The sequence below is a fragment of the Chelon labrosus genome (assembly GCF_963514085.1).
Source record: "Chelon labrosus genome assembly, chromosome: 22".
Lineage (NCBI taxonomy): Eukaryota > Metazoa > Chordata > Actinopteri > Mugiliformes > Mugilidae > Chelon > Chelon labrosus.
In genome coordinates this window covers 12,034,991-12,057,826 of record NC_140355.1, presented here as the reverse complement: position 1 = coordinate 12,057,826, position 22,836 = coordinate 12,034,991, and the positions used below count along the sequence as shown (strand labels likewise).

At 42.4% G+C, this 22,836-nt stretch overlaps 2 protein-coding genes across 4 annotated transcripts; one reads left to right on the top strand and one right to left on the bottom strand.

Annotated features, from left to right (window-relative positions):
* Positions 1-28: 28 nt before the first annotated feature.
* Positions 29-2,613, bottom strand: orai1b (ORAI calcium release-activated calcium modulator 1b). The gene is made up of 2 exons (XM_084572585.1): positions 2,085-2,613; positions 29-1,969 (listed from the first exon to the last, which is right to left on the bottom strand). The coding sequence occupies exons 1-2, from the start codon at positions 2,196-2,198 to the stop codon at positions 1,412-1,414; spliced, it is 672 nt and encodes a 223-aa protein (XP_084428711.1). The 5' UTR covers positions 2,199-2,613; the 3' UTR covers positions 29-1,411.
* Positions 2,614-2,900: 287 nt separating this feature from the next.
* kdm2bb (lysine (K)-specific demethylase 2Bb) lies at positions 2,901-22,574 on the top strand. 3 transcript variants are annotated; one of them, XM_084572578.1, is made up of 21 exons: positions 2,901-3,056; positions 3,611-3,755; positions 3,860-3,938; positions 4,035-4,081; positions 5,026-5,204; positions 5,344-5,450; positions 6,917-7,010; positions 7,167-7,320; positions 7,501-7,616; positions 8,274-8,394; positions 8,622-9,028; positions 9,126-9,212; positions 13,961-14,191; positions 15,733-15,876; positions 16,009-16,095; positions 16,228-16,554; positions 16,992-18,055; positions 18,151-18,314; positions 20,696-20,857; positions 21,240-21,458; positions 22,382-22,574. In XM_084572578.1, exons 1-21 carry the CDS (start codon positions 3,012-3,014, stop codon positions 22,561-22,563), a joined length of 4,161 nt encoding a protein of 1,386 aa, XP_084428704.1. In that variant the 5' UTR covers positions 2,901-3,011; the 3' UTR covers positions 22,564-22,574. The 3 variants fall into 3 exon arrangements, with proteins under 3 accessions (XP_084428704.1, XP_084428705.1, XP_084428703.1); XM_084572579.1 differs by having other exon boundaries at positions 16,989-18,055; positions 21,240-21,481; positions 22,382-22,488; XM_084572577.1 differs by having other exon boundaries at positions 2,902-3,056; positions 16,989-18,055.
* Positions 22,575-22,836: the final 262 nt, after the last annotated feature.

Below are 22,836 nucleotides of genomic sequence, written 5' to 3'. Positions count from 1 at the left end.
AAAAAGAAAATCAGCATGTTCCAGTTAGTCATTATAGTCACCTACATTGTATGTCCTTTTCAGCTGAGCAAACCAAAACAGTCAGTGTTTAATTGAGTTGAAATCAAGTGCTGTAATGATAGAAGTATAATAATGGAATTAATTATATCAAGCCCCCTTCATGCTAATGTGAACACACAGTCAAAGACTGTTTGTCATCTGATAAATTCAGTACTCCGTAAAAGAAATAAAATATCCAAATGTCACATTTGCCTATTTGTCACGCAGGCCCTTGTCACCTGTTAGCCTTCGCTTCTTTCAGGCTGGCTGTGTGGACTGGTATTTCTGATAAACTATAAACAAGGAACAGCATTTTGTTGAATAATGAAGTGTAGCTTGGGTATCAACTTTCTCATCTGAATGTAATCCAGTCACACCAGGATTACTACATCCATCAACCATAATTCAGGCTCCTCTGTTACTCTAAATGGTTGAGAATAAAACACCGGCTAAATGTAAACAATGATAAGTAAATGATTGACTGGAAAGCTCTCTGTGCATGCTGTGAGGATGAACGGTGAGTGCACATGCTAATTCAGGAAATGTGAGACGAGTGGAGTGCCCTTAAATGTTACTATTAACAAATACAACACAGAAAACAAAATGTGAGTATACAGCATGTGTAATAAATCAGATTAAAAAAAACAACAACCTTGGTTTCAAGTTGTAGAAATACAACCATCATTTCCTTAGTTATACAGCATTAGGATGATGGTTGATAAAGACTGGTAACATGTTAAGTCCACTCATGAACTTGCATAGATGGCATTAGAGATCCAATTATTTTCTACTCCTAAACTTTGAGTGCCACTTGGTAAAAAAAAAGTGGCAAATTTTAACGCTACAACCTTTCCTACAAATATTTGCTAATAATAATAACAATGTAGTTTTGGCAGCTCATTAGTCAGTCAACGCAATCAGCAGGCATTACAAAAGCAAATGATATACCTTACAACAGAACACATAAACACAGTAAATAAAGAGGAAAAAGTTAAATACTTGTGGTTCACAAAACAAGAAAGTAATACACATTAACAAATGTAGTATTCACTGGCACCCAAGTAAATAAATGCAGCAGGCAACAGACAGGATTCCAAGTTACTGTATTCTGCCATAACGCAAGAGATAAGCAACTATCACAGTTAAGACTTTCTCAGTAAAACTACATGCATTGTGGCAGATTTGTCAGTTCACAGTTGATCAAATGTGTCTCCTAAAAATACAACTTTTCACAAAAGTAAATTTCACAACAAAAGGGTGAGATATATCTTCATTCCTGTAAAAAATGTGATGCCATCTTAATGGCTTCTGGCTTGGAGAAAATCCCCAAGGAGTCAGAGTTCCACCACAGATGTGCATCCACTGTACATGTCTATGGGAAATGTGAGCTTGGCGACTGCAAGATGGAAGACTCGCCTCTGTTGTCGAGCTCGTTCTGAAGCCTGGTGAGGTTAGACAGCTCTTCCAGCTCTTGAAACTGTCTGTCCGTCTTGTGGCTGACCAGTGAGCGATAGAAATGCACGGCAAAGACTATGAAGACTAAACCGAAGGGGACCATGATGGAGGTTGAAGTGATTGCAGCAGCCACACCAGATGACATGGTGTTATTGCTGGATTTGTTGGGCTTGATGGGCAAGAATTTAACCCAGCAGAGTAGAACCACCTCAGCAAGGAAGAGCAGAGTACCGATAACTGTGGAAAAAGCCCACGCCAGTTCAATGTGTCGGTGCATGCGCTCATGAGGAGACTCCTTCACAGAGTTGAGATTGTGAACGTTGCTGACAGCCTCGATATTGGGCAAAATGCAGGTGCTGACCATCAGCGCAAACAGGTGAACGGCCACAAGCACAGTGGTGCAGGCACTGAAGGCAATGAGGAGAGCAGGTGGGTAAGGATAGCTGTTGTCCAGCTGCACTTCTACCATAGCCACCTGGAGAGAAGGAACAAGAAGGAAACGACTTTATATAGGCTATATACATGTCAGTATTGCCATGCGGCTGATTAATCTACAGAGCAGCATTAGGATTGTTTGGACGCGACGTTACCATAGCAAATCCAGAAAGCAGAGCTGATGTCCGACTGGAAGCCTTCAGCTTAGCTCGACTCAAGTACAGCTTTCTCCAGGACAGTGCTTGCAGTGAATGCTCGTTCAGACTCATGTTGTCTCTGGTATGACAAAAACAAAAAAAAAGAAAACGCTAGTGCTGGAGCGAAGTTACCTCGTTACTCTTGCGGGACGAGGCGGAAAAAAGCGTCCAACAGTGCACACTTACAAAGCATTTACCCTCGCCAGCTGACGGAACTGCGGAAGCTATTTTTTCACCACCAGCCTTCAGCGTGTTGTACCGCCTTGCACCTTACATTACCCATAAGGCTGCGCGCTCCGAGGGGAACATCCGCTACTGAGTAAACTGTATATTTACTCTGTAGTAAAGAGGTTACTACTCTCATTAGTTTATACTAACGTGAGTACAGCGTGAACCCTGTGGGAACTGTAAATAAAATATTTTTTTTAACTTAAACTGCTGAATTGACTATTAAGCTAGGCTCACTTCTAGCATAATATAAGTATATGTAAGTGATTTTTACGTTATAATTAATGAAAGTGCTTTTTTAAAATCTATAATATCGGTGGTTATGTTTAAAAAAAAAAAAACACAATTGAAGTGAATTATTAAGTCATAGCGGTTAAAATTAAAATCGCTTTTTTTTTTCTCCTCTTCTGTTTTCCGCTAACAAACATGATGTGATGAACGTGTTCCTGTTTATAAAAGCCGTCGGGGAGCTGACTGACTGACTGACATGCCGTGACGTTGTCCAACAATGTTTTGGTTCCTGGCGGTGACGTAACACACAAAAACATGGTTCCCTTGTTTTGAACCCGTAAAGCGTGCTAAGTGCTCCTTTAACTTCGCCGCGCACGGAAGATGCTTTCCCGAAGCTGAGCGACTGGAAAACGTTCACAAGAGGCGATGGCTGAGGCCGCGGAGACGTGTGCTGAATCCGGACGCAGGCTGGTGTGTACCATCTGCCCGTGTTAACGTTAGCTTACGGGGCGAGAGTGGCAGCGAGCTAATTAGTTAGCTAAGCTAACGTTGTGCCATAGTAAACGTTGGGATATTTGACAAGTCACTTGAGCTGTTTAAGTTGGAGGCAACGAAGGAAAAACGACAGATATCGCGTTTCAGATTTGGAACTTCTCACATTATTTGCAAGGGAACAGCAAGGCCACGTCAGATAAAGCAACATAAATCAATATTTGTATCAGTGAAACCCTGCAAGCACTTAACAATTATTATGAAACATGACACCAACGGCTGCTTTATCCCATTATAAGCGTCGTTTAACGGCTACGGCGCCGAGACGTCACATTTAAGAACGCTGCTATAGTAACTGTTACCATCGAAACCTGAATATGACCCCCTGCCCCAGTTCGAAAGTTATGACATGAATGTCCAGTCGTTTCACACCATGCACACACACACTTGGTCGTGCGTGGGGAGATGGAGAGGGGCTTTCATTTGTGAGCGTTTCAGTTTTGTCATGGAAGTCGTCTCTTTTTCTATGGCAGCGCTCCATCTGCCGGAGGATGTACGACGAGAACGAGGACTTGTCCGACGTGGAAGAAATTGCAAACATCAGAGGTTTCAGCGTGGAGGAAAAGCTCGCCAGTGACAGCTACAGCTCAGACTTCGTCCACTTAATGCAGGGTAAAGGTAAAGTAACCCCCATTATCACAGTTGTGCTTTTAATGGTCAAGATGCATGTCTTTACCACAATTAATCTGTTTGGACTAAAACACACAGCCGCTGTCTTGCAGACTTCACTTATGAATATGTGCAAAGGGAGGCTCTCAGGATCCCACTCATCTTTAAGGAGAAAGGTGACTTAGGGATCAGGTGAGACGGCATTTCTTTAAAGCATATTTAGATAATCTTGCACTGTGTTCATGCTTTTAATTTAACCTGCTGTAACCCTTTCTTATATTTGCGTAGAATGCCTGATCCCGAGTTCACAGTCAGTGAAATTAAAGGATTAGTTGGTGAGTAGAGCTCAACTAACAGACACCCACAAATTCATATTAACATATATATTTGCTAAACTCATACCGAAGCGAAGAAAAACAGCGCAAGTGTCTACATGCGGGTTTTCTCAGCTTCTAATGCAGAAATTAAGGCTATATGACACTTTAGATAACAAATCTCTTCAATAAAGATTCTGTGAGAGGGCGGGACACCACATGATCATGATCTGTGGCTATATATTTACTTTCACAGCAGAGTTTGTGGAAGGAAAATGCTGTAAAGAAATATGTTCAAAGTGCCATAGCCATGACTGATCACAAGATAACGTCTTTGAATCTTGTGCTGTCAACTATAATTACAAGTTTCGTCAGAAATTCTAAAGAAAACGTTTGTACAAAGTGAAAGTTTGATTGAAAATTTGCAAAATATCTCACATATCAGAAACTGAAGTATGCACCAATCCTGCTATTTTACTATCGTCAAACAAGTCACAAGTCCAATCCACATGCTTTATGCTTAAATTACATAAACAATCACGTTAATATTTACAAAGTCTTTTGCTGCAGTGATATTTTTAATTAGTTTTTTGATATTCGATTTATTTATTTTTGCTCATTGTTACTTTAATGAGTAAACACACACATATACTCATATACATATACTCATATATACACATATAATAATAAAACCACATTGAAATACAGGAGTATTACTTGAAAGAAATGTTTGGGGTATAGTTGCTCCATCTAGTGGTGAACATGGTGAATAACATGTACATAAGAGCCACTGCAGTTGTTCCTGAGAGCATCTGTCACATGTCAATCATTCAACTTGCATGTGTGTAAATCTCACATATCACATACCCATTTAAAGGCAGGTTGTCTTAAATGCTAATGTCATTAGGCGAACTTGTAGGTAGGTTCATTTCACCTTCTTCTTCTGTTCTGGCTGGCTCTTGCAGGCAGTCGGCGGTCTGTGGACGTTATGGACGTGAGCACGCAGAAAGGCTCTGAAATGAGCATGGCACAGTTCGTCCGCTACTACGAGACGCCAGAAGAGGAGCGGGACAAACTCTTCAATGTCATCAGCTTGGAGTTCAGCCACACCAAGCTGGAGAACCTCATCAAGCGGCCGACAGTGGTAAAGCAACATGGCACTCGCTCGTATGGTATCGTGAAAGGTTTGATGGAGGATGTGAAGCTAAATCTTATTTTCCAAGAAGGACGCCGATGACGCTGCGCTTGGTGGCTTAACGTGCAGTTTTTGATCGCCCTCACAGGTGGATCAAGTCGACTGGGTGGACAACATGTGGCCTCCTGATCTGAAACAAAGTCAAACAGAAGCCACTAATGTGATATCAGAGATGAAGTACCCTAAAGTGCAAAGGTAGGACTTTATGTCCGTGTGTCTGTTTTGATGGAAGTTATTCCTTAAAGCACTGTGCTATAAAAGACTAAATGTGTAACAGACAAAAATATAGAATATACTTGGAGAAAAAGTCAGCTTCCTCCATTGGCTGTAAATAATTCTTCGTCTCCCGTTTGAGAGCCTCATCTACCACTCCATCGCAGCAGAGCACTGCACACTGTCACCTCCTGTACGTGCTCCTGCTGGTTGCTAGGCAGCAGATATTTTTTTTTTCTTTCCACAGAGGAGGACGGTTTATAACAGCTGTGGTCTGACTGCACAGACGCCTCTCAGCCAATCAGCTGAACAAGAATCAAAATGAAATGAAAACCAATGGTGTCTTTTCTTTTAACCTCAGTTTCCCCATATTGTCTGACATTGGAAACTCTACTAACCCCCTACTAATAAATAAAAAATACATTTCTATTGATTTCAACCAATGGCTGCACCAACAGTTTTCATTTTAGTGTCATCGGTAGTCTCATTTTGTCATATAGATGTAAAATGTTGCGACTGAATTACATATATACACTTGTAATGTTTACTTTTAGGGCTTATTTTCTTCTTATTTTGCAATAAATAGGTATTCTTAAGTCAATTATTGCAGCAGAAATGTATTATTATAAGTCTAAAATCATTTCTTCATTAATCAGTTGTTTGATTCATATAAATTGACAAACTGATCAACTGTTTAACACATTTTTAAGTAAAAAGAATATGTCACTTTGGGCTTTAACAAATCGTGGTCGACTTTTTTCAATAATCGATCATCTGATTATAAATACACTGAGCAAACATTTGTTCTTTGTTGATCATTTTCTGTTACGCAAGCAAAATTACTCATTAATTCAGTTAAGTTTAAAATTGAAATTTGTTGTTTTTGTTGTTGTCCATGTGAGTCCATACGTAGCTGCCATTTTTGTGGTCTCAATCAAGATCCAGTACAAACTGTATGACCTTTCTTGTGATCATACTTAAATGAGTGTAATATAATGTCAAATTGATTTTAAATTAGAAAAGTAATTCCATTACGAAGCAGTCAAAAGCACTTATTGCTTTCTTCTAAATTTTGGCCGTCTGGATGCAATGCAAACAAACTCGTTGCCGTTTGTGAAACTGTCACATTATCTCTCAGTGGGATACACAGCACAATAGTGCGTGAAGATGTCCTTGGAAATGTTTATGTTTTTTTCTGTTTACACCTCCAGCTAAATGAACAAATCATCTGTGTCTCAGGGAGCGAATCATCCCTCAATTAATTTCCAGAGGAGAGAGACCCTGTCGTGAACAATTTTCTATGCTGTAGTTCTCCCGCGGGTTGTTGTTGGTAGTGTGATTACTGCTGCCTTCTAATTGGTGGCATAATGCGTTTCCTCAATATTTTCATCAGTCTGTCTGCCTATACTCTGTGACTCTTGTGAATTATTTTCTTATTTCTTCATTAGGTATTGTTTGATGAGTGTGAAGGGCTGCTACACAGACTTCCACATCGATTTTGGGGGGACTTCAGTTTGGTATCATGTATTCAAGGGACAGAAAGTAAGTTCATTCTAGTCTCTCATAACAGATCTGGTGTATTTGCTAGAAGCCATTTGCTTTCATGGAAAATTTACAATAGAAGTTAGAATAATGATCAATAATATTTCTAAAAGCCGTACTCTGCAAAACCAAGTAAAAACCACCTCTTCTCCTCAGGTGTTCTGGCTTGTGCCTCCAACCCCACATAATCTCGCTCTGTATGAGGACTGGGTCCTGTCAGGCAAGCAGAGCGACATCTTCCTGGGAGACCGAGCTGATGGATGCCAGAGAGTGGAGCTTAAGCAAGGCTACACCTTCTTCATCCCGTCTGGTGTGTTGGCATGGTTGTTTTAAAGTAACCATCGGGAATAGATTAGCTAGCGCCGCTTGAGTGAAAAGAAAAGGCTCAGCTTTATCCGACTGTTACGCAATATATTTATTTACGCGAGTTTGCATCAATCCTCTCTTTGTACCGTGTCTTGTACCTTCGTGTATTTCTTTTGCAATAAAGGCTGGATTCATGCTGTATACACTCCTGTGGACACACTGGTGTTTGGAGGCAACGTTCTGCACAGCTTTAACATTCCTATGCAGCTCACCATCCACGAGATAGAGAACAGGACTAAGGTAAGAGTCCGCTGAGCTCTGACCTGCACTGCTATACAGTAAACTCTAGGTGGGATAAATGAATCCCTCTGAGGACCGTGGGAAGGCAAAGAGTTCAATTGGTCAAAATATATAGTACAATATGACACAACGATGATGAGTGGTAGACTATAATTAGTGTGCATAATGTAAATGCATTTTTAAATGGATAAGCAACATTTAAACACCACCTTAAGGCAGAGAAAAGGAAAGGAAAACATGTATATATTTTTAAAATAGCCGAAAGTCCAAACTGCAAAACCCACATATTAGTAAAAATGTAACTTCTTCTTTCCTGTAGGATTTTTATTTTTAATTAAAGAATTGTGTTTGTTTGTTGCTTCTGTTCCTTAGTGAAGATAGCACAAGATACTGTTAGGACTAATATATGATTTGGCTATTTATCCCTACTCTGCTGTCAGAGATATTTCCTGTCTGAAGCACAATACAAATACACATAAAAGTGAACGATAGAAGGCGCATACATGATGGAAAAAATCAGGTTTTTTCTCTGCAGAACTCTAACTACACTCGTATTAACCCAACAGAGTTGCATTAAAGAAATGTCGTTGCTGCAGAAATCCAGCTATTAACCTAGCTTATTTTAGTTAATACATTTCTTTGGCCCCTGTCTTCAAGGTTCACTCCAAATTTCGTTTCCCCTTCTACAATGAGATGTGCTGGTATGTCCTGGAGAGATACCTGCACTGCCTGACCAAACGGTCCTACCTTTCTCAGGAGATCCGCAAAGAGTCGATGGGTGAGTGATCTTGTGTGTCTATGGACACTGTTTACCTGCAGCACTCTAACAGGCTGTTCAGCAACGTTTTGTGTTATGTTAATGTGGGTCAAATTATTTAAGATATTGTTACTGTAAGTCATAGAGATTAGATCTGAAGGAGTAGAGACTGTGGAGCAGTTCATATAATATTATAAATAACTGTTACAAAAAGTAGTATTACAGTTTCCCTGCTTCTGTCCTTTCAGACTACGAGACAAAGGTAAAGACTGAGAGCCCCTCCTCTGACTCCAGGAGCCAGGACACTAACGAGGACTCGTGTGGAACTCACGTCAGGGACGACCAGGGTGAAAAACCAGAGAGAGTTGCTCAGGACGACCCGTGCTCGCCTGACAACGGGAAGGGCCAACACCTCAAAGCCGTTTTATCCGTCGACTCCGAGGACAGCTGCAACCCTGGCTGCACCTCTTTAGATTTTCCCAAAACGCCCTCCGACTCCCCGGCCTCGGAGTCTCAGAGCAAATGGACTCATTTGACGGAGTTTGAACTTAGCGGGCTCAGGAGGCTGATCGAGAAGCTCGAGTCACTCCCGGAAAATAAGAAATGTGTCCCGGTGGGGATTGAGAACCCACAAGCCCTGCTGGAGGACATGAAGGTAAGAAAAACAAAAAAAGATGAAGAAGATGCAAGTTTGTTGCGCGTACATAGACTCAACAAGGTTTTGCTTTTTGTCGTCCTCCGTGGCTGTCTAGGTGGTCTTAAAAGAACATGCTGATGACGACCCTAAGTTAGCAATCACTGGAGTTCCTGTGGTGTGCTGGCCTAAGAAAACAATAAAGGTAAGAATATTCAATCTGCCGCATGATTTTTACTTATCAACTTAATTAATGTGTGCACAGTCATAGAGTTTATACCTGTTGCTTGATTAGTGAAATTTACTGTGTGATGTCAAAACACAGTAAAGTTTTTATTTTTATTTGATTGGACATGCACATATTAAGGAGATGGACTTTTTTGTGAGTTCATATTCATTATATTTTTATTATTTATTATAGTTATTAGTATTAGATTAGATTAAATAAGATTAGCAAAATCTGAAACCCAGCCAGCTTGACCCAGTTTATTTGTCTGATCTGTATTTTTAATGAAAAGGTCCGTGTCCACTCCATATCTTGAATTGTTTAAACTTACACTTGACATTTTCTTGTCATTACCTTTCAAGTGCAGAGCTTTTTCTCACTGCTCTCCTTCCCCGGAGCATTAGATGTACTTATTTGCATAATTCTGACTTAACAGGCTGCAGTATTGCCCAGCGAAGTGAATAATGAGTTCTTTTAATGATATATTCTTGCTCCTCTACGTGCACATTTTTGCTACGTATTGTATTTCGTTTGTCATTAGCACACATGCAATCTGATTGACCGATGAAAATGTTGTTTACTATTAAGAGAAATAATGATTCAGCCCTCAGTCCAGACACAGACCTCACCAATTTTTTTTAATTTTGCCGTAGGCTCGGGGCTCACACTGGAATCAAATTTGACATCAACCGATATGAATATTTACTATTTGTCCCTCGGCTCCTCAGAAAGAAGGAATTTATCATTCAGAAATGTCAATCGGTGCAGATGCTCATCTTTCACGTGCCACATTTTTAGTGCACGAGCCTTTTGGATGTCGGTCATACTGCGCAAAATCTACCCTTTGATACGGCGCATGTGAAATTACGAAGACTGCAAAATAGTTGTGAACACTGGCATGCTCCAAGCGCCTTTGATGTCTGTGTCATTTGGTTTCCTCTTGCCTTGAGCTCGGCAGGGGGCCGTAAGAGGGTCAGACTGAAAGCTTTTACATTCACCATATACTTCACCTCCTCCATTTCCCTCTATACCAGTTTCACTGTGCTCATATTATGGACTGTGTACTTTGTGTGTGCCACATACATCGGGAGTCTTTTCACCTTTATTTAATCTGCGTGTTTAATTTACTGTTAGCAATCGTCAAACAAACATGTGACCCGTATAACAGACAGAGAATCCGCAACAGGAGGCTTTAAGCGTGAGATGTGCTCTACATGAATGCATGAAAGTGAAGTCTCGGCTAGTCTAGTGAACCCCGTGGGTCACCCCCACCAGTCCCTTCAAAGGCCAGCTGCTGGTCGTGGGGCCTCTTTGTGTTTGCCTTTTGTAATGAGATGCCATCTGGCTCTATTGGCTGTTCAGAGCCTTCTCTCCTCTCCCTGTGATACTCATCATGAATATGATAACACATTTTCTGTATCTCCTCTCCTCATTGGACGGAGGAAGACTCCCCCCCGGTACATATTCTGATGATCTGTCGGCACCCATTGGCTCCGCGCTACCCGGGGCCCCTCCTCTTTTTCAGGGAGTCAGTCCATATTAATGAGGCGGGCTTGTATGTGTTTCCTACATCTGCTTGTGGTATTGTGGAAGCTTTGGAGCGGGAGGGAGGGCTGTAGGCCTGACAGCAGTAGCAGGAGTAGAAAGAGGAGGAGGAGGAGGGGACTGCAGCCATGTCAGTTTGCTGTGAGCTGGACGGTGTCTGAAAACCAGCCATGGCCATGTCGTTGAGCGCTGATGATGAGGACTACGACTCAGACTCTGAGCAGGTTAGCACACCAAAGCCCTGCAGGCAGGCATAGCGAGGCCGCCAGAGGAATGTTTGTGTCAGACAAGAGACTGTGTGCAGCATCACAGGGCAGTGAGGAAATGGAGCTACCTGGAGACAAAAGCATTGATTCAGTGTATCTCCTCTGCTTGGGCTTTGATTTGTACCTTTTTTTTTTTATATATATCGGTTTGCTGTTTGTGTGTGAATGCTTGTGTTCTTAACAGCTTATTCCTGCAGTGTTTATTTATGCCTAGACACTGGGGGGGTTACTATTGGTTGTCTCAGGATGCAGGAGATAAATCTTTCATGATGTGATTGTAAAAGTCGCAAATGCAGGTTAGAATATGTGTAACAGTAAAAAGGTCATTGTGCCAGCAAATATGACACACATTTTCTCAATACTGTTTGATATAAAGGTCAAATGCATCCAAGTTGCTTACAGAGAAAGAATTGTGTTTTGGTAATTCATCATTTCTCCCTCTGCACGCTTGACTCTGCACCACACCCCCTTAAGTCTGTGGCTGCATTTGGATTTAAAAAACGCTGACTGCAGATGAATGAGTCCATCTTGCCCCACTGCCAAATATCATTTTATTCCAGTCATCTTAATGCACCTGTTCCTTGAGTCAAAGCTTTAACTGTTTGAACGCCACTGAAATTCGCTAATCTCAGGGCTAATAAGGAGGATCCAGAGCAGACTGAATAACTGTTAAGATAGCAGAAAGTGTAGCTTCAAAGTCAGCTCAGCATCAATCTGAACAACTTGTGAATTCATCTGCTAATTCCTTCTTCAAAGCATGCTCGGCATACTTTGTATTTCTAATTCGCTGCAGGCTGTCGACCCACAGTCCTCACAGCTTGACCCACTAGAGCTTTTATTAGAGTTGCCGTTGAACACAACAAGTCTGTTGTGTCCACGTGAAGAGAAATCGTTAATCTTGGTCACAACGATCATGCCGTTACAATGTGACAGCGCTCTATTTATACCGGCGTGGACGCGGCGCACAGCGGTGTTTTTATGCATCGCTGCGTGAATTTCACCTTTCTGTTTTGATAAGATTAACACGTCATATTGCTTCTGCCGCCTGTGCACAACACGCGCTCTTCTCAATGTGTGTTTTAATGTGACGATAAGTAGCTCAGGGCCGTGTCAATGAACGTAAGGCTCAGCTTCTCATTATGTTTCCCAGCCTAACAAGCTCTCAAGTGCCAAGTAATGACTGGCTGTACTCTCCTTATTACTGTACAGAGGGACAAATGTGTATTCTATATGTTGTATAAAAGAAGATGTACTACTCTCTCTCAGCAGACTTACCTGCTACTGGTGACATATTGTTATAGATATCATTGCAAAAAAAAAAACACTCACTCAGGTCACGTTACATGTGTAAACAGACGTTAATAAAGGCAGCATACACTGCAGTGTCTGGCTGCCTGTTGTTTAATGTGATCTGACATCAGCAGATCAATCATGACTCCGTCCTGTTGTCTAACACTTATTTAGCAGAAGCTGGGCTTCAGATCACAGCGCGTTAGCTACATGACTGGTTTTATTTTGCTGGTCTCGTTTCAGTGTTCCTCCTCTAGATAATCCTCATGAATACCCCCAGAACAGTCCAGCGCAGACTGCACAAGCCCTACCCCCCTAATATCTCACTCTAATCCTGTCTAGTAACCACATATCTCACTGCTTGTGTCAGTCCATTCGGCAGCTATTGTTAGAATAAATTATTGTAATATGCCAAAGATTGAGCCTGCTTACTTTTTCCTGTTAGAGGGTCTCATTACAGTTCTTATTGGTTACAAGTCTGTGTGTCATAGACTGTTCTGTTAGGGAATGGGACGTGGCTGTTGCTATGCTGACACCAGGAAAATCTGCACTGCCGATGTAACTAAAGAAATCCGATGTTCATTTTCCAAGAGCTGCAGTGTTTTGCACTCCTTGTTCTTATTTTTTTTTTCCTCTCACACGCTGCTGCTTATTTCCTCACGCGGCGTGGTTGGCGGCATTTTGACATGTGGTTTTCATGTTAAAAATACACTGTTGTGGTTTTGTTCTGCGCCCGAGAAGGAGCGGAATATATAACACGAGAACAGTAATGATGCTGATCAAAGGCATCTCATCTCCATTGCCCACTTCTATTAAGTAGAGCACATTTAATAATGTGTACTGTTCTAAATCAGTCTGAGCGCCCAGCAACACAGAGTAATGGGTCCTAGATATCCATGTGTGAAATGTAGTCATAAGTGCAGCTTCTCTTTGAAGTAGAAACATGCAAGCAAGTGAGGTGCTAAATTTGGAGGATGCCTCCGGGGACATTTTTGATGTATTTGTTTTCCCTTGTGCCTTAACAGCCATGAATAATGTGTTTATTCACGGCACATTTTTGATCACGGCTGCGTTGCGTGGTTACGTATGGTATGTGTGTGCATACAAAGGCAGGTGTTTTTTTTTTTTTTTTCTTTCCCCCCTCTCTGTATTTGTCTGTGTGTGGAACTATTGGCCCAGAGGTGGGAAGAGGAAAGAAAGGATCAGGCAGTACAGCGTAACACCACCATAACACTGACCCCGGCTGAATATTGTTATTACATAACCTGATTGTAAGTGCTTACTAACGGGCCATAGCGCTATTATTAAATGAAATGCATGTAATTCAGAACATTAGATTACATGTACAGTGGCGTGTAAACATCTGCAAATCATGCTAAAGACGCAAGCTTCCTGCATTGACATCTGGAATAAAAGTTTGCACACCTACTACATTTATATTTGTCTACTGTTTATAGTTGCATGCTGATTATGTAGCCAGATAACAATGAGAAATATTTTAAAGCTTGACACATTCATCCTTTGTCATCAAACGAATTCATTTGACCTTTAAATGCTTTACTTCTGAAACATTTGTTGGCTTACGGCTTCAGTTACGTGACACTGTATCTTCTTCATCCTTTTTAGCCCCGGCCTCCCAACCGGCCGAAACCTAAGATGGCAGCATCTCCTGCATCAGCAGTCAAGCTGTCGGCCAGCCGGGGAACATCTGGTGCCAGGAGGAGAAGGACGCGCTGTCGAAAGTGCGAGGCGTGTCTGCGGACGGAGTGTGGAGAGTGCCACTTTTGCAAAGACATGAAGAAGTTTGGCGGGCCGGGGCGAATGAAGCAGTCCTGCATCATGAGGCAGTGCATTGCTGTAAGTACAAAATGTTCCGAGTGATGCACACTGTACATGATTTTAAAGGAATGGATTTTGAGAAAGCATTGCTATTTGTTTTTTGTTTTTCTTTACCGAGAGTTAGATAAGAACATAGTTATCGAGCAGGCGATTAGCTTAGCTTAGCATGAAGACTCAAAACAGGTGGAAACAGCCCCTGACTCTACCCAAAGCTAAAGAAAAAACACATTTCTGAAATTTAAATTAACATTGTTTTACATTATTATAATGAAATGATTTACAATAATTTTCTGGTGCCTTGAAATCAGCATAAGGTTACCGTGCAAGAAGTGACTACACCTGGCTAAGAAATAGTTCAGTAACTAATAACGCATCAGTTGGTGCACTTTAGATGCACTTTGTTTACGTTTTGCACAGTCAAGGTAGCTTTTTTTTTTTGCATACAGACATGAGTGTGGTGTCCATCTTCCTACAATCTCTATTCCTTTAATGTTTTCCTAATAGGTGGTGTCACCTCTTTCATTTTGAATACTTCAATTTTGGGAGAGTGAACACGATGTTGTGAAATAGTTGCCAGCGTGTTCAACATGGTTGCTAGGGGCAATAGAAATAATTGTGAGGGTGTTACACGTGGTTGTTTTAGAAACTGTGAACAGTTCTTTTATTATTATTTTTTTTGTAGTGGAATACAAGTAAGAGGTAGCAGCCGTAGGAGTGTTGGCTGTAGCTGAAGTAGGAGTGGACAGTTGCGTTTGAATATTTTCAGCACCACGGACAGAGACACGCAGCGCGGCTGGGTTTCATTGCTTCTGCAGTTTAATTAATGTTCGACTGCTAAAGATAATGAGGGTGTCCTCGCATTCGCCCTCATGTCTCACACTCGTGGTCTTGAGTTCTTTAGCAGCAGTCTCAGTTTTAAATAATCCCCACCCTTGATGTTCTCTAATACAGGTGTCAGTAGTCAGAGATATCCCACAGTCCATCGTGGTCTGCTGTTGACCTGCTGGTTGGTGTAGCTACCTTATTTTCAAGTTGACTGTGAACAACAACAAAGCAACAAAATCTTCTTATGTTTGTGACCTACTGAATTCGCACAGTAGTGAATGTGATAAATCAAAACCAGACTATGAACTGCAAGGATTTCAGACGAAGAGCGATCAAAACAAAAATATGCCTTGTTTTATTATGAATAGACCATTTTCTTGATGCTCAACGTGGGACCAGAACTGAATCCACAGATACTGAAGCTTCTTGTTGCTTCAGCGTTACATCAGTCGGATTGGGCTTTTTGATTTTTTGGTGTCTAAGTTCAGTTACAAGCCATTGCACTGAAATGCCCCTCATGTGTTTAGACACAGGTAGAATAGACACAACGCTGCACTTAATGACCTCGCTTCAAAGGGGATATTGCAACTGGCGGAACTGTGGAGAAGCGTGGGTTAACGTTTGTCAATCGTATGCGTGACCAAGAATAATGGATCTTAAACAGGGCAGTGACTTAATGAGGAGCCTTACCTTCTTCCCTCCCCCCCCCCCCCTTTCTTTTTTTTTTTCTTCAGCCTGTCCTGCCCCACACGGCGGTGTGTCTTGTCTGTGGAGAGGCAGGGAAGGAGGACACAGTGGAGGATGAAGAGGAGAAGTTTAACCTTATGCTTATGGAGTGCTCCATCTGCAATGAGATTGTCCATCCCAATTGTCTCAAGGTAAGTTCTTCAAGATCAATTTGCGTCGACTATTGTCACCGTAAGCTGTGCTCCTAAACGGATTAGTCTGTTGTTTGGTTCCTGCCATAGCGTGTAGTGTAATAGTCTCTATGTGTTTTTTTATTTGTTCAGGTTAAAGATTCCAGTGGAGTTGTCAATGATGAGTTGCCAAACTGCTGGGAATGCCCAAAGTGTAACCATGCCGGGAAAACAGGGAAAGTAAGCATCAGTATGGGCTTTGTTCTGCATGCGTCTGAATGCGTTCACTGAACAGCTGAGTTTATCTGAGGATCGCAGAACAAGAGAAATAAAGTTGTGCTCTCTTTTTTTTCTAACCTTTTGGCCTCAAAGCAAAAAAGGGGGCCAGGGTTTAAGTACGCGTCAAACCTTCCCGGCTCGCTGCTGAAAGAACCGCGGTTAAACCGGGATTCAAAGGAGGAGCCCGACCCTCCCTTGGTGGCTACGCCGGCCGTTCCTGCCCTGACCGCCGCGTCTGCCGTGAAGAGAAAGGCAGAGCGAGAAGTAATACCCAAGAGGAACGACGAGGAGCCTCTAAAGAAACGGCCCCCCTTGCTGTCTCTGGAGGCTTTGCCCCGACCAAGACTCGAGGACAATCCTCTAAGGAAAAAGAGGAAACTTTTTGAAACCAATGACGAACCTGTCGTTGTGAAAAAGAAGGTGAGAGTTTTATCCTCTGCAACATTGTTCATAATCTAGTTCATAATCTGTTCTGTATTCTGAGCAGTGTCTTCTGTGTTTTCATCACAGTTTGAACACTTTCAACCCAAAGACAGACTTTAATATATGCAAAATACTGTGTTAAGTGTGAATATTACAAAGGGGGAAGATAAACCCAGAATGGAAATTGAACTTCCTCAGACTTTGAGGTGAGACTTGATATGAAGACAGAGTCACAGAGGATTTGTTAGATTAATTTGTAAATGTTGCTTGTCTTTATTTTTTATTAAACAACTTCACTGTATTTGAAGTGTAGCCATTCATTTTGTGCCCCCTAAATGTTCTTGAAAATACAATATAAATGAATTTCACTGGTAAACTGACTGACTGTGACCGCTTTGGAAAATAATTACGTTCCGCCTTTTCTTTCTTAGAAGAAGCTTTCAAAACCAGATGATCCATTTACTTCAAAGCTGTTGCGGCAAATCAAGACGGAGAACGATCCCTGTGATGAAGAAGATGAACCGGAGGATCATGAAGACGACGGGTTGTCCTTGGAGAGGATGCATTTGAAAGAGAGAAGTGAGTATGATGACAATGACCAAGAAGAAGAGGAAGAGGACGCGGTGACAAAAGAGAGCGACGGCACTGCAGAGGACAAAGCAAAGGTCTTATTAAGTCCCCTGCTGAGAACATCCATCATCAGAGAAGGTGACCAGTCCTCCGCCAACTCTCCCAGGGCTGGGCCGAGCAGTGAGCCGGGTGAAGCTCAGGAGAGGATCTCTGCTCAGCTTAAAGCTCGCCATCAGCGTAAACGTCTTCCCAACAAAGAGGTGAGCAAAGACTTTAACCCAGAGATTCCCAAGACAGAAGACTGTCTGAGTAACCAGAAACACTGTTCAGTAAAGACAGAAGACAGCTCAACCAATCACAATCGCCGACCGCTGAAAAACGAAGACTGTGTGACCAATCAGAACCGCAAACCACTAAAATCAGAGGACTCGACCACTAATCAGAGCCGTAGAGCCCTTAAAATAGAGGAAGGTGTTGTCGGTCAAAACAGACAACCGCTGAAAACCGAGGACAGCTTGGCCAATCAGAATCACAGGCCAGTAAAAACTGAGCCAGAGAACGAAGTAGAAGACCAGAAGCCACGATGGCCTCTAAACAACGGCAGCAGCGATCTGGGAGACTGGCTGCAGCATCGGGGACGGGAGGTGAACGGAACGCCGCACGGTTACTCGGCCATCGGCTGGACCAGAACCACGCCGATCACACCGATATGCCCGCGACCGCTCCCGTGCCGGTCGCCACCAAAATGCATCCAAATGGAGCGCCACGTGATCCGACCCCCTCCCATCAGCCCCCCGCCTGACAGACTACCCCTGAGCGACGGCGAGGCGCACGTGATGCGACGAGAGACGTGGATGACAGTATTCAGCCACCTCACTCACAGAGATCTCTGTGTCTGCATGCGTGTCTGCAGGACCTGGAACAGATGGTGAGTACAAAATGTACTGTGGAGTTGAAGACGTGTCCTCCACACTTCATCACGCAGCGTTCCTATGAAACTATCTGCGGCGTCTCTCTCACCAGGTGCTGTGACAAGAGGCTTTGGAAGCACATCAATCTCAACCGTTGCAAGTCCATCACACCCCTCATGCTGAGCGGCATCATCCGGAGACAGCCAGTAGCTCTGGACCTCAGCTGGACCAACATTTCCAAGAAACAGCTCAGCTGGCTCATCAACAGACTCCCAGGTAAATAAATTCACTCAACAGAATCTTGTTTGGTTTGTTTTTGTATGAAACAGTGATAGAAATAAGACAAGGTGTATTTTTATAGGGAAGTTTGACTAGTATTGTTGACTGTTTGGTTTATTTATGTGTTAATTATCAGGAAATTTAACACACAACATTAAGTACAGTAAAGAGGGACCTCTGGAGGCCTTTTAGAGACATCATTTAATATTTAGTTAATCTGTCTGCATAATTTTTGTTATGATAACTTATCTTGAACATATTGAGCTGTGAACACATTCGACAGGTTTATTGTAGAGACACCTTTAACTTACACCGTGTGCACAATTATTAGGCAAGTGAGTATTTCGACCATATCGTCATTTCTGTGTATACTTTCCAACTCCAAGCTGAATAAACTTGAATGTCTATTGGATTTAAACCTACTAGGTGATGTGCATTTGTGTAATAACACCCTCATATCAAGTGTGCACGATTATTGGGCAGCTTCTTTTCCTCAGGGAAAATGGGCCAGAAAAGAGATCTGACAGACTCTGAGAAGTCAAAAACTGTAAAATATCTTTCAGAGGGATGCAGCACTCTTGAAATTGCCAAGATATCAGGACGTGAGCACAGAACCATCAAACGTTTAGTTGCAAATAGCCAAAAGGGAAGCAAGAAACGCGTTGAGAGAAAAAGACACAAATCAACTGGCAGAGATTTGAGAAGAATCAAACGTGAAGCTACCAGAAACCCAATGGTCTCCAGTGCTGTCATATTCATATGTCATAGGTTTTATGGAGTGATGAGATGAGAGTGACTCTTGATGGACCAGATGGATGGATGGATGGATGGGCCCGTGGCTGGATCAGCAGTGGGCATAGGACTCCACTCTGACAAGGTGGCGGTGGGGGACTGGTATGGGCTGGAATTATTAAAGATGAGCTTGACGGAAACTTTTTCGGGTTGAACCTAACTTGACTCAAACTCAACTCCCAAACCTACTGCCAGTTTGGGAGAAGAAGACACTTTCTTCTCACAGTGGTACAGGAAAAAGTCTGCATCTTTCAAGAAAACCGTGATTTTTATGCAGGACAATGCTCCATCTCATGCAGCAACGTACTCCACTGCGTGGCTAGCCAGTAAAGGCCTTAAAGATGAAAGAATAATGACACATTCTTCACCTGACCTAAACCCTGTTGAGAACTTATGGGATTTTTCCTAAACGTGAGATGTATAGTGAAGGAAAATGGCACACCTCTCTGAACAGTGCCTGGGAGGCTGTGGTTGCTGCTGCACTAAAGCCAAAACCTCACTTTCACTTCCTTAAATATTCAAGTTTGAGGTTCCAACATTTTGGATTGCCCATTATAGACATTATCTCAAATAAAAAATTTCATTTTTCATTCACCGACCATATTAATGAAGACTACAAAACTGAATAACACTGAGCCCCCAAACGGTCACAGTAGGATTTTTTTCCTCTAAATAACTTTCGATACGTCCCATTAGGTTTCCAGCTCTTCAGAATATTTTGACCATTCCTTTCAAAAGCCACAACTGAGACTGCATTCAGGCTGCGAGTCACACCACTGCGGTTGCTCTGTCTGGCTGTACTGTAACTACTTGAAGACATGGTTCTTCTGTGATAGATGTGACCAATTTATTGCACGATTTCAAGCATATTTTGACTTCAATACAGTGCAATCACTGCCTATAGCTTGTGTCTCACCCATTATAAACTAATGTGTCACAGACATGATCTTACAACGGGAGAACATTCAATCACAGCTACAGCTGGTCTCAATCAGCCTCTGTGGAGGCTGTTTGGAGAGCTCGGTGCAGTAGCTCTTCTAGTTATCTTTCTAGCTGCTGTGGTTCATAATACATAACACCGTATCATAGTACAGCTCAGCCTTTCTCTGTGGATTAAAGGGAATGCAACACTGTTTGTGAGGGGAACATAAAAGAAGTTCAAAAAAATTTCTCCCCATGACCCTTTGTGGGTTTTGTTGCGTGTTCTGTTTTTGAAGGATTATTAAAAGAGAATTGTCTTTGTGGAATTTTCTGAATATGAATCATTCACTTGCTCCCATATGGCTCCACTGTAATTGTATCCCCAGAGCACTTTGAATTTAGAAGGTTGTCTTTTACATGTTTTTCTTTGTTGCTCACAAATCTCTTCTTTGGATGTGCGTTGGTTTTGTTTGTGACCTTAGATTAACTCAAACTCTGGAGAAAAACTAAACAATAGGCCACATTTCTTCATCGTAATGAGACAAATCTGCGGTATATTCATCTTACCACGTGGCCCCTTGTGTCTACGCAAAGCAGAGCGCCAGAGAATGCTGTGTTGTGTCTTTAAAAAAGTGCCTACCATGAGGTTCTGTGTGTCCTCGCAGGTCTGCGCGTGCTGCTTCTGTCGGGATGCTCCTGGGTGGCCGTCTCCGCTCTGTGCACCTCCAGCTGTCCTCTGCTGCGGACTCTGGACGTTCAGTGGGTCGAGGGGCTGAAAGATGCACAGATGAGGGACCTGCTGTCACCTCCTACAGATAATAGGCCAGGTACCAGCATGTCCTCTGTCTAAACTGTCAGGAAAAAAGGAGACTTAGTGGTTGAATGAGTTAGTCTGACCATGGAATAATAGGAAAATAATGAGAGGAGTTCACATTGTGTTTTCTTTTGAAGTGGGGTACTAATCAGTAGGTTTTAAAGAGATGGATTTTTCCACAGTATAGAGCTAGTTAATACTAAAAAATATTCAATGATGTGTCTTTAATGTTGTTCAGTGAAGCTCTATTCTACAGAGGAATATGCCACAGTTTAGCAGGATTTGAATTCTCAGGAAAAACACTTGTTTGTAGAATTAATTCACTGGTTTTAGTCTTTGTGTGGGATTTACTGACCATAAACAAATCGTCCCTCTCTTCATTTCTCTCACCCTAGGTCAGTTAGACAACAGGAGTAAGCTCCGCAACGTGGAGGACTTGCGTCTGGCAGGGCTGGACATCACGGACACGTCCCTGCACCTCATCATCCGCTACATGCCGCTGTTGTCCAAGCTGGACCTCAGCTACTGCAACCACGTCACCGACCAGTCCGTCAACATCCTGACCGCGGCAGGGACGACCACCAGAGACTCGCTCACTGACATCAACCTGTCAGGTACGAGTCTGTCTTTGTAGGCCGTAAGTCTGCCTCTATTTGACTTGTGCCTGAATGATGCGCAATGATTCGTCAGACGCACACATTGAACTAGACTCTGGACTACAGTTCCAATGAATGTATACAGCACACCAATGCCATGTGTAGATGTAAATATTTGTTTTTCGTTACAGAGCTACACTGGCATCTTTGCACTTTTTTACCAAATTGACCCCCTGCAGAGCATTCTCCTGCTTAGTCTTTACACTGATTTACTCTTTCTCATCTTCCACACAGTAGCAGGTTTCGCATCATGACTGTACAGGTTGGAAATTTATTTGGGGCGACCTGAAGATGTACCTTTTCGTCAATTTCGGTGTTGAATTTCCAACAAGAAATGTTTAAATAAAGCCTCCAAGAGCCTGTATGAAAGACATCTGAACACTTTCATTTTCAAGTGGTCAAGTGTGCTAGTTTATTTATTTTGCACATCTTCGTGACACTGCCGCAGTCTAATAAAAGCACGAGTCATGCCTTCATGAAGGTTATGGTGTTGAAACTGTTAAGGTATTAATTTAATCTGGAGGCTGTAATTTGTTCAGCTGAGGAGTAACATCAAAATTCATTTTATTGCATATATCAAAGTGCAGAAAACCTCAAATTGATTACATCTTACACTTGTCTCCCTGAAGGACCATTAAATGTTAAAAACAATGACTCAATGGGTCATTACGGAGACAGCTGAAAGAAAAATGTGTTTAAGCTCTTTGGTGCAAGTGGCAGCACGTTTTCCCAAAACACTGCTGCTCGCCACAAAGAGCCTTTTTTTTTTTTTTTTGGATTTAAAGGACAGATTAATCCATGCGTGTGCACTCTATGTCAGCACAGGTGACCCGTTACGCCCCATTTGTTTATTTCCTTCTAACCCAGTTTCTCCCCTGCAGTCTGTAACAGGGTCACAGACCAGTCGCTGACCTATTTCAAGCGCTGCGGGAGCATTTGTCATATCGACCTGCGATACTGCAAGCAGGTGACCAAGGAGGGCTGCGACCAGTTCGTCGCCGAAATGTCCGTCAGCGTGCAGTTTGAACTCATAGACGAGAAACTGCTGCGAAAGATCAGTTAGGCACGGGGGAGGCATCCAGGAGTTTTAAAAATACTGTCCACACGGAGGCAGCAGACGACTGTGAGGAGAACGACGCCGCTTGACATCTTAAAGACGCTCAAGGACGGCGAATAACCTTGTAAAGCTAATGTAAAGGGAGGCCGTGTTGATGAGCCAGAATGTAAAAATGGATGTCTTGTCCAGTGAAGGCAATATTACAAAAAAAATGTTTTTGTTGTTGCACTTGTTTATAAGTTATTTATTCTTTATATTGACCGTTGTACCACACTTATC